This window comes from Sciurus carolinensis, chromosome 8 (genome assembly GCF_902686445.1).
Source record: "Sciurus carolinensis chromosome 8, mSciCar1.2, whole genome shotgun sequence".
In the NCBI taxonomy this organism is placed as follows: domain Eukaryota; kingdom Metazoa; phylum Chordata; class Mammalia; order Rodentia; family Sciuridae; genus Sciurus; species Sciurus carolinensis.
Genome location: NC_062220.1, coordinates 127586573 through 127598693, shown reverse-complemented (window position 1 = coordinate 127598693; position 12121 = coordinate 127586573). Strand labels below are relative to the sequence as shown.

The following is a 12121-nucleotide window of genomic DNA, read 5'->3' as shown; positions in this document are numbered from 1 at the left end:
AGAAGTAAAAATGCTTTGGAAAGTACAAATATATATTGTTCAGAAGTTGAACAGTATCAAGAAATTTTCTTGATAAAAGGGTAGCATGTATTAAAGCAACAGAATATTTGTAAGGGCATTTGTTTTTGAATATTGGAAATCCTGTAAAGTGTATAAATTCTGAAAACTATATGATCACCTGCTTTTTTTAAACATTAATTTCCAACTTGGGTTGTATTTTTATAGAGATCACATATGCTGCTGCATGGTTTGGATATTCTTTTCTAACTCTTCTCTATTAAGGTTTTAGTATAGGACATTTCTGCACTTAGTCTTGAGTTAGTGAAAATCTGTGCTCTTTTACATTTTAGTATCAGGTTGGGCAGCTGTACTCTGTTGCAGAAGCTAGTAAGAATGAGACTGGTGGAGGAGAAGGAATCGAAGTCTTGAAGAACGAGCCTTATGAGAAGGATGGAGAAAAGGGACAGTATACACACAAAATCTATCACCTGAAAAGGTAAGTGACGTATTCATCTTTGGCGCCCAGTCATTAAGTCAGTAAACCATAACTACCCAACTTCCTTATGTCAAAGCTACCCACCTTACTAGTGGACATGCTGAGGTATAGTTTTTAATTCAATGTGATAAACCCTTGCATTTTAACTTCTTGAGAGAATTTCCTCTTTATTGATTTTTTTTAAGTTGTAAAACGAATTTGTTTATAACAAAAATTCAAACAATAGAGAAGAATTTAAGATAACTTGGTCCTCACCCCTTGTCATCAAATATCCACAACCACAGAGAGGAACACTAGCAGTAAGTGGGTTAAGGGTTTATCTTTCCAGATCATTTTCAGTACTTATTCAAAGATATTTTTAAAAATAAGCATATGTATAGAAAGATCATTTTTATCACTTTTAGTTTTCTGCTAAAATGACTAGACTCATACTGGACAGTTTATTTTTGTGTAATAATAGGTCATAAACATCCTTCATGTTTTTATTTCATATCCATGTGATTTTTTAAAAGTTGAATAAAATTTTTTAGTATGGGCATGCCATAGTTTACTTAACCTTCCCTATGTTACAGGTTCTTTTAGGTGTTGCCTAGTTTTGTCTGTTAATGTTTCTGTAAAGTGAACCTGGTTGTATGTATGTCCTTATGCCTTAGATTACTATTTGTCTAGGAGAAATTCATAGAAGTAGGAGTTCTGGGAGGGCATACTCATTTTAAATTTCAACAGTACTGCCAAATTGCCCTCCCAAGAGTTTAATGGTGTTCATTTTTCTATATTTTTCCTTTTTAATTTTTACCAATTTTATACACAGAAAATATCCTCTTATTTAAGCTTGTATTTCTTCATAAGTGAGGGCGAAAGTCCTTGAGTGGTAATTGACCATTTGAAATTCTTGTAGGACTTGACCGTTCATTGCTTTTTTGGTTTGTCCAAGTTCTTTTGCACATTTTCCTAAGTTTGGCAGTCTGATCTCTGCCATAAATATTTTAAAATAGAAAGGCATGCCAGTATTTATCCAAGAGCTAAGGACGAGTAATGGCTTTTAAAAGTCCATTCTGTCAGTAGTCTCCCAGGTTCTTAAGAGCAGGAGATAATTTCTGCTTGCTTTTATTTTTTCTTCATAGTACAGTAAATCATGCTCGTGTTTTGTAGAGTTCCTTACAATTATGGATGAGCTGTGGTATTTGATGATTTTCAGATTTTCTCAGTTTAACTCTATAGCTTGTTTCATGATGATGCATGAATATAAAGTAGGTAATCACCTTATAGACCTTAAATTTTATCATTATTCTCTGTTAGAATACAGCATTTCTTTGCTTCTGTTGCAGGTTTGACCTGAGCAATAATCAAGTTGGTGACTGATCAATCAGTTATCAGAGATTGTCTTATGGTGTCTTTAAATTTGTTAACAACTTAGTGTTGCCAAAGAAGTGTCACCTAATAGAAAACTTTGGCTTTCCAGATGGCATAATCTAACACTGACTATATTGAATTTGTTTATGCATATTTAGCTTTCTTCTTCTAAAGTTTTTAATTTACCCATTAATCGAATTCTACTGACACATCAGACTTCCTCTTATAAATGTTCAATTCTTTCTGGGAATTTTAAAATGAACCAGAAAGTTTAATGTATAAACTCTTTCATTAGTCTATGATGTTCTTTTGTGGTTTTTTTTTTTTTTTTTTGGTACCAGGGATTAAATCCAAGAGCGTTTAACCTCTAAGTCACTTCCCCAGCCCTTTTTTACTTTTTATTTTGAGACAGGATCACACTAAGTTGCTTAGGGCCTCACTAAGTTGCTGGGTCTGGCTTTGAATTTGCCATCGTCCTGTCTCAGCCTCCCGAGCCCTGGGATGACAGGGCTGGGACAGTGTGCCTGGGTATGATGTTCTTTTAAAATCGGTATTCCATGTGTGAATAACAGGTTGAAATAGATTCGCGATGCCCTCTGGTTTAAATGTTAAGAGTTTGAATATTGGGGAAATGTTTGATACAGTGAAATGTTTACTAGGTTATTATATGGAAACAGATACTAAATAATTTATATATACATAATATGTTTCATGTTTTTTAAAAAAACTAATCTTGAAAAGAGCCTAGAAAGAGATTTATTAAAATGAAAAGAATGATTATTATCAGTTGATGGTAGGATATGGGTGATTTAAAAACATTTTTACTCTTTTGTGTTTTTATTTTTTTGGGAAAAAGACTATTAAATACCAGTTTGAAACATCTGATTTAGGTAGCACTACAGCCATAAATAATAACGCTCTGTAGTTGAAGGGACCTAAAAATATGGTCAGTAAGTTATTCTTACTTAATTGCTTATTTGGGTCTGAGGTTCAGAATTCCTCTTAGGCTTTTCGTGGGTTAAGTCAAGTCGAGGCTCTCTAGAGGCCAGCCCGCCTGCACACTGGGGCTTTTGGAACAGCTTCTTCAGTCCTAGAAGGAGCTACACTCATTCCAAGCACCCTTTGGTTTTACCCTTTCCCCACACTCGTTTGGTACTGTCAGAAAGGCATGGTTACATAGCTAGTAAGTGGCAAAACGGTGATTTTTTTTGGTTGAAATAGGCAATCTCAGGTGCCTGTAGTAAGACCAGAACCCAAGTCTCCCATGAAAAGGAACAGGGGCAGGGATTGGGTGGTGAGGCTGTGTGGTCGTCTCCACCCCGCAAGCTCACACACGGCGCATGGCGGCACGGAGAGGTGGGGGAGCCCAGGGAAGGCGGGTATAGACAGCAGCCACCCAGGTGAGGATGAGAAGTGGCCCAAATCCTAGCCATTGATGAAGACAAATCAGGGATTGGTGGTCAGCCTAAGAGAGAGGACAGTTCTTGGGGCCAGGGCAGTCAGATGCCAGTACTCGAATTCATAAGTGTCACACCGAAAGCACACTGACCGCAAGACAACTCTATTGTGGGAGGACAAATTTCTGTCGAATTTCAGAACATCTAATTTAGTAATCAGTGCCCGAGGCCTTTGCTGTACTGTAAAAAACCCCAACCCAGGGCCAAGGCTGGTGGCGCATCCTCTTCAGTTTCCTCGGGGGCATGAGGTCAGCATGCTGAAGGCGCACCCGCCGTCCCTAGAGACTTAATGGAGCTCTCTCCCTGAGGAAGTTACCTTAGTTCCAGGATGTGTTTCTTTTTCAGCATCGATTCCGTTAGTTGACCCAAGCTGTGTGCACTGTCCCTGTGTAACGTCAGGAGAATTTCACAGTTGGTTAAGGTCATCAGCACCTCATTTTACACTTGAGGGGCTTGAAATTCTGAAGTTCACTTTACCCAGAGTAACCAAAGTCTCCGGATTCCCTGGCTAGTGTGTCTTCTCACTAGCAGAACAGTTCTTGGTAAAGTGTATACACTTCATCTCATCCAGAAGATTGAAAAACAGTGTTGGCAAAAGGTAACTAACCCTCAAATTAGTGACTCCGCGAGGGATATTTATTTCATAAGTCTGGTTTCCTGGAATCTTCAGTAACTGGCCCTGTCTCACTGCATTTGGTAGCAGAGAGGACAGGAACCTGAGTGGCCATCTATAGCCTGCCTCTTCACTGCTCTGCTCTGCTTCTGATCCCCAGGGAGAGTCAGCGTACTTTCCCTTTCCTGATGTGAATGCCAGTGGACTCCATGGAGTGATTCTTCTGGAATCCTAGGTTCCACCATATCTCATTTTCTCATACGTCTTTAAAGTCTAACGTCCTCCAGAGTAAACTTAGCAAGGTAGTCAAGATTAGCCACATGACCTTAGTTGTTAAACCTCCACTCGGACTGAAAACCCAGAGATCTAAGCAGGCCAGTCTCTTTGCTGTCTTCCGGAAGGAACTTGTCAGTTGTTCGGTGTCTCCTGTCTTCCCCAGCTTTTTCTTCAGCCCTTTAACCCATTTTTTTTTTTTTTTTTTTTAAATGTTGGGCCTTTTGTAACCTGTGCACAGCATTTGGCCTCTTGAATTCATATTCATATACCATATTAACCTTTCTTCTCTAAACTCATCACTTTTTGTCTTTTATACTCATTTTGACACCTGATCATATATTTCCATATGTGAACATATTTGTTTTGTACCTCCTTTTCCACATTTAATAATACTTAGTATAGTAGATGATGGTGAAGAAAGAGGGAATTTAATGGGTAAAGATTTAAATTTTTTTGGGGTGGGGGGTAGTGGGGGGACTGGAGATTGAACCCAGGGGCACTTGACCTACTGGGCCACATCTCCAGTTCTTTTTTTTTTTTTTTTTTAATTTTTTATTTTGAGGCAGGTTCTCCCTAAGTTGCTTAGGGCCTCACTAAATTGCTGAGACTGGCCTTGAACTTGTGATCCTCCTGCCTCAGCCTCTGGAGTTGCTGGGATTACAGACGTGCACCACCACGCCTGCCTTGGCAAAGAATTTTGAAACAGGACAACGAAATGTGTTGCAGTTTTTGAAATGGTTAGGAGAAAAATCTTAGCTCTCTGGAGACTTCATTGTGCAAACACACTGATCTGTTCTTTCTGTTAGTTTGTGTTTGTCCCTTCTTGGGGAAAGCTTTGTTCTTTTTGAGTTCTTGTAAGCATTATACTGACACCATCTTCAGTCAGCCCTAGATGTAGAGGGTCTGTAAAGCGTTGCCAACTCCAGAATGGCCCTGTTTTCCAGAAGTAAAACAGCAGGGGTTTTGTTGTATAAAATTTCATTATTCGAGGAAAAGTTCATTTTTGTAAGCAAAAGAAATCATTTTCCAGGAACTTAAATTATGTTTTAAAATGAGACATTAAGACACAAGAAAGTAGAAAGATTCAGTATGTATGGTGCTTCACATTCAGAGAACATATTGTAGAAGTAGATGAATAAATAACCATGGGGCTGGGGTTGTGGTTCAGAGGTAGAGCACTTGCCTAGCATGTGTGAGCACCGGCTTTGATTTTCAGCACCACATAAAAATAAATGAATAAAAATAAAACCCTTATCAACATCTAAAAAATTTTTTGAAAATAAATAAGTACTCACAATTTATTCCTGAGGCAGAAATTAGTCATCATGGACGTCATTTTTTTCTTTGTATGTAGTTCAGTCGTATATTTTACACAGTAGAAAGTTTTCTGAATCAATAATAGTTCTAATCCAGAAGAATATCAGAAGTGTTTTCTGAATTATATTCTTTTTCTTTATAGTACATCTCATTTTTCATTACTGTTCTCTAATTAGGCAAAAGTTTTTTTTTTTCCCCAATAATTCTCTAATATTGTAGAGTCATATATCTCTCAGAAGTTAGTCAAATTTTGCCTGGTTATTTTATTCCCCTTCCACAATTTCAGATTTTAAATCATTTTCTGTTTTTTCCCCTTATGCATTTCTTTTTCTTCTTTCCTCCGTCGCTCTCGAACCCCTCCAGTCATCTCCAGAAGGCTGTTCAGCCATCCATTGTTTGTGTTTTCATAAAATACAGAGAGATAACGTATACCATAAAATTCATCCTTTTAAAGGCTTAGTGGTTTTTAGTTCATTCACAGAACTGTGCAGCTATCATTTCCATCTAACTTCAGGACATTTTCTACACCCCAAAAGAAAGAGGAATCCTGTTCCCATTTACAGGGGTTGTCGGTCACCCTTGCTCCCAGCTCCTGGGAACTGCTCACCTTCTTTCTTCTGCGGATGTGCCTTTTGTGGCTCTTGTTAGAAATGGAGTCCTGCTGTGGCCTTTTGTGGTTGACTTCTTTCCCTTAGCATATTCTTGAGGCTCATCCATGTTAAAGCGTGTATTAGTACCACTATTTTTGTTGCCAAAGAATATTCCATTGTGTAAAAGTACCACATTTTGTTTGTGTTAATCAGTTTTTGGACATCTGGGTTGTTTTGGCTTTTTGTCTATTCCGAATAATGCTGTGAATATTTGTACATAAGTGTTTGTGTGAACATGTTTTCATTCCTCCAGGGTACCAGCACGTGGAGTTGGTGGGTCACTTAAGTATGGTTAACCTCTTGAGGAGCTACCAAACTTTTCCACAGCAGCTGTACCATTTTACATTCCCACCAGGGGGCTACAGGATTTCCATTTTCTCTATCACCTCAGCGACACTTGTTATTATCTGTCTTTTTGATTATAGCCATCTGTGTGTGTGTTGAGGGGGAGAAATGAGACCTCATTGTGTGTGGTTTTTTTAAAAATATTTTATTAGATGTCAATGGATCTTTTATCTATTTATTTACTTATTTATATGTGGTGCTGAGAATCGAACCCAGGTCTTCACACATGCCAGGCAAGCGCTGTACCACAACCCCAGCTCAGTGTGGTTTTTTTTTTTTTCCCCACATAAGGGAGTTTATTAAGCAAACAGTGTCTCCCTGCAGGGTAAGAGAGAAAATGAGGGGAAAAGAGAAAGGGTGCGCGCTAGAGAGAGTGGAAAGCGAGGAAGAGAAAGAGAGTCAGGGGGAGAGAAAAGCAAGCCTCAGTGCGGTTTTGAGTTGCATTTTCCTTATGATGAGTGGCGTTGGGCATCATCTTTGTGCTTTGGGTTATTTGTATGTCTTTGAAGAACTGTGTATTCAAATCTTTCACCTGTGTTTGACTCGAGTTTTCTTTTTTGCTGCATTTAAGAGTTCTTTATTCTGGATACTGGAACCTTGTGGATATGTGATTTGCAGTTTTCTTTCCCCATTTTGTGAAGTCTCTTCACTTTTTTGATAGTGTCTTTAAAAGCTTTAAATGTTCATAATTTTGATGAAGTCCAATTTATTGATTTTTTTTTTTGGTCTTTTCATTGTTTATGCTTTTGGTGTCATATATATTATTTTTTCCAGAGGTCATGAAGATATTACATCCATGTTTTCTTCTAAGAGTTATATTTTTGGCTTCCATTTAGGTTGTTTTCCATTTTGAATCAATTTTTATCACCATTTTATTGTTTGCTCTGATTAATTTTCCTCACAAATCCAGAATGATCTCAGAACTTAGAATCAGATTGTGTCATTTCCCTTCTTAAGGTCCTCACAGGCTTCCCATCTTACAAAGAACAAAATCCAGACTCTGGCCTCGGAGGTGGGCTGGCCCTCGACCTGCTGGCTCCTGTCCCATCTGCCAGCCTGGTCTTGTCCCTGCTCTTCTTATGGTCCTCACAGTGCAGTAGTGCAGAGGCCTTAGGGGCTCCAGCAGCCCAAGTCTTGTGCTGTCTTAGGATCTGGCCATTTTGTTCCCTCCATTTCCCGTGCAGTCCCTGCTTGCCCTCCCTCTGGTGACCACTGTCCCGTCTCTCCTTTTATTAAAGTGACTTTCTGATGGAAAAATGATGTGCATGCTTTTAATTATATATGAATGGCACACCTGAGCTGCCTCGCTAGGACTATATCAAGGTCGCCATTGGTGACAGGTCCTCCTCTTAAAGTAGGATCTTATCTACTCCATTTGTGCCTTTCCCCCAAGCTTACCTTAGATCCATTGAGGAGCAAAGTACTCGTTAATATTCTTCAGGTTAAACGCAAGAGAGACAGTAAATCTGAAACAACTAGCTCAAAGATTGGACTTTATTAAATAAGTCAAAACAAACAAACAAAAAATGGATTGTTGGAATCACATGGTGGAAGGAGGATCCTGGAGGTAGGAGTGGGCAGATGGGATCAGGATGAAGAAGTAGCAAGACTTTCTTGTAGACATGGTTTCTGATGGCCTGTTTAATGACTGACATTTTTTTTTTCCTGAGTCAACAAATTTTAGAAAATTTTATGAATATTTAAAGGTCGTCATGGTCGGCCACTGTGGGGTCGTTAAATGTGTTTCTGAACTAAATGGCTGTGTGCTTCATAGCCCTTTTTTTGGTCTGTCTTTTCTAAGTTAATCAACCGAATTACCGATAGTAAGTCTGTAATCTTGTAGCTCGCCTTCAGTTAACTGCATGTGCTACCGTGTTCTTGGGTTAAGCCTCGCCCATATTTAAAGGGCTGTTGATTCTAGTTCTTTAGCAGTGTAAGATTTTTGTACTAGATGTTCTTTTGACTTTTAAGGTGATACTCTTTTCAGTTATCCTGGCTTCGTATTTCTGAGTTTGAATCATCCCACGATTCGAAAAGCGTAAATGACCAGAGAGTCAGCTCTGCGTTATCATCTGTGAAGTCTTTGACGGCACAGGTGAACCCCTCAGCCCTCGGACTCTCACTTGCACTGTCACACCTACTCGTACATTAGTTTTTCTTTTCCTGTGAGTCATTTTGCCAGAATAGTGGAAACCCCAAGCTGTGCGCCTGTTCCTATTACCTTGGGTCTGAAATCTGAGGGCTCCAAGGAGAAGGTTGTCCACACTGCCTCTTCTGTGAGCCCACAGCTCCCTGGCTGGTGTGAGGTTCCTCGCCATCTTCCTTGCTTCGCTTCCAGAATCCAACACAGGAATAGCTCTGGCCAGCTGCTTAATCTTATTACAGGACCAGAACTCCTTGCTGGATGCCAGGTCTTCTGGGTTTGTTCTTTTAATTGAAACTAAGTTGCACTTACAAATTCTCAGAGAAATAGCTAGAGTATAGAAAAAAAATATATATAGTGCTTGAAGTTGGAAGATATAGTTTTGATGTATAGATAGTTGGCCACCTGCTGACTGAAGTGATGAAATAATACCACACGATGTTCCTGGTCAACTTAAATGAATAAAGGCTTGTAAAAATATGTAGCTTCATGGCAATTCATAGTTAAAATCGGTAACTACCATTTTTTGAGTTCCCATTGTACTGCACAGTGCGCTAAATACATCACAGATGTTATCTGATTGCATCTTCTCAGTACCTGCACAGTAGGTAATATGGACTCCACTTAATACATGAGAAGTTCAGAGAAACCAGTAACATGCCCGGGTCACAGAGCTTCTCAGTGGTGATGTTGAGATTTGAATCCAGCATGTGTGAAAACCCTTTGTGTTGAAGCTACTCTCTTTACAGAAGGCTCCAGTCAGTAAAAATGATCATTTTGTTTGCATTTCTTTGAAGATTGGTAAAACTGATTTTCCATTTGTTTGTTAATGGATCGCATTTTATGGGCAGTTGTCTATCACCCAGCTATAGCCCTATTTGTGTGTGTGTATGTGTGTGTGTGTGTGCGCGCGCGTGCATGCGCACCTGCAGTGCTGGGTATCAGACCCAAGGCCTTGTGCCTGCAAGTGCTGTATGCTGAGCTACTCTCCAAGCCCTGTGAGTAGTGTTTTCTATTGGTAATACATTGGTGGATGTCCTTTGTCTGTCTTTTGGAATTGCTCCCGATTATGAGGAATTTGCATAGGCTTGGTGGGTACTAATCATATGTGTAACCCTTTTATTCCTTTATCATACCATAGGCAGCAAGTGTGACAGGCACTTTTCAAACCTGTAGAACTTTATAATTGGATATGCTTTAATTTCTCACTTCAATATGTTCCTTCCCAGTGTCACTATTCATTAGGTCTTTTCTATAAAGTGTGTTAGACTCTTTTTAGAGATATTCTCTTATTCTGGGGCTTTTTGTGTGTTTTATGAACTTGCACAGTACAGTCTTAGGAGAAGAACTTTATGTTGTGTTAATGTGTAGTTTAGGCAGCTGTGGTTAACTCAGATTGCACGCCGGGGAATAGAGAAAAAGCCTCTAAGAAGAATTCCTTTTATTTAAAATTAAAAAACAACAGAAATCCTCTATATCGTTTAACTTTCTCCATCATTTTGTTTATCTTTTACATTAATTTTCTACCTGATTATTCTGGGATTGAAGTAAACTGTTGATAACAGTCTTGAACACTGTTCAAACACAAAAATGATCACATTACATAATAGTATTCTTTGATACCAACAGAAAAGTTGTTGATCCAGGTGAAAATATATCCAATATCTCTCTCCTCACAGCAAAGTTCCTACATTCGTGAGGATGATTGCTCCCGAGGGCTCCTTGGTGTTTCACGAGAAAGCCTGGAACGCCTACCCCTACTGTAGAACAAGTAAGCCTAGTCCCCAGCAGCATTTCACCCTCTACCCTGAGGATGAGGAGAGAGGACTCCCAGTGTCCAGGTCCTTGAGAAGAGTTGTTTGGTGGCAGAGGAATGGCTACATCGGGTTCATCTCCCAGACCTTGCGAAGGGCATGGGTTTACTCCCAGCTGGCAGCCACTGGGTCTTTGCTGACTGTGCTGGCTCTAGGGTGAGCAGACGGATCCTTTGAGATCACAAAGAAAGCCCATCCACACCCAGAAGCGCCTTCTGGTGTACTTTCAGCGGTAGTCTACTTAGGTTGCCACATGATAGGAGAGGGAGACGGACTTCTGAAACAGCTGCTGTCATTTGCTAAAGTGACTCTAGTGTTTTGCTCATGTGACTTTATTCTTAGCATTATTTTAAAGTTAGTCTTCTATTTTATTTGTACCCCATAATCTAAGGTATCCTATGGTGTCACTTGTGTACAAACTGTATTTTGAAGGCATAAGCTACTAAATGTTCTGTGTTTTCAGGTAGTTTAGTCTTTGTGACTTAAAATATTGGGACAGATTGTTTTGACTCCAATTAATATTCTGAAATTTTTCCTGTTTTATTGCCTGCCTCTGCATTATGCCTCAGTTGTAACGGTGAGTAAAACTTTTTTTGTGTTCCATACTCTCCATCTTTATTTATCGCACATGTAATTATTTTCAGCCTTTCTTATTTTTGTTTTTTAAAACTAAAACTACCCATTGCTGCATGGCTCCTCCCCTGTGCTCCACCACATGCCCCCAGGGTAATGGGCTCTTTCCAGTCTTGACTCAGAATCTTCCTGTTGATTTCATTTTGCTTTTGCCACCTCCTTTGAATGCCATATTTACTGACCAAACCTCAACAGCTTCTTTATCAGCCCTATACGCTGCATGACAAGTAGGACTGTTTAAATTTAAAAGCATGCAGCATTTGGTTTGCTTGACAAGTCTATAAAAATCAGTAGCTAATGATTCTTTGTCACTTGAGGTTAGGTCTGTTGGTAGTCAAAGCACCTGTTGGCACGGTGCTTGTGCTGGGAAAGGCTCCTGCATTCACAAGCCCCAGAGAGCTGGTGAGAGATCACTGTCATTTTCCTCTTGTGTTTTCTGCAGAATGAATACATGAAAGATGATTTCTTCATTAAAATTGAGACATGGCACAAACCAGACTTGGGAACATTAGAAAACGTAAGTTGCAACTCGTCACTGTCAGCACAGAAATCCCATGAAAAGGAATTTAGTCTGTGTTTCATCAAGAGAGAAGTTACCTGCATTAGACTGGCTGCTGGCCACCTCAGACCGTGTCAGATTTAGGAAGCAGCCAGAAACAAATGGGCTTTCCCTGTCAGTCCTTTGCCTAGACAGTTGAGTTGACTTTGGTGAGGTTGTTCAGTTTATCAGCAGCTCTGTGGGAACAAGGAGAGCGGATCGTGAAAAATCACAGATAACCTCCAAACCCAGTTTTAACCATTAGTGTAGATTGCCTTCATCTCGGTATATTTGCCAGAGCTGCTCTAACATAGCAGAATGCTTGCTTTCATTTTCACCTCCTTTCCACCTTACTGGGGCATGGGTTGATGCAGAGAAATGACCAAAAGTGAGGAGGGAGAAGGTACTTTGAGTAATTTACAAAAGTGTTTACAGGCTCCTGATTTATTCTGAGGTGATGCATGTTTATCCCCAAAGCATGCTTCA

At 39.6% G+C, this 12121-nt stretch overlaps 1 protein-coding gene across 2 annotated transcripts in view; it reads left to right on the top strand.

The window, feature by feature from the left end:
• Pitpnb (phosphatidylinositol transfer protein beta) overlaps positions 1-12121 on the top strand; it is a 61247-nt gene that overhangs the window by 7516 nt on the left and 41610 nt on the right. For both annotated transcript variants that reach the window (XM_047560354.1, XM_047560356.1), the window contains exons 3-6: positions 351-496; positions 10330-10421; positions 11034-11041; positions 11540-11614. In XM_047560354.1, the coding sequence (XP_047416310.1) occupies positions 351-496; positions 10330-10421; positions 11034-11041; positions 11540-11614 (321 nt within the window). The remainder of the gene's footprint in view (positions 1-350; positions 497-10329; positions 10422-11033; positions 11042-11539; positions 11615-12121) is intronic.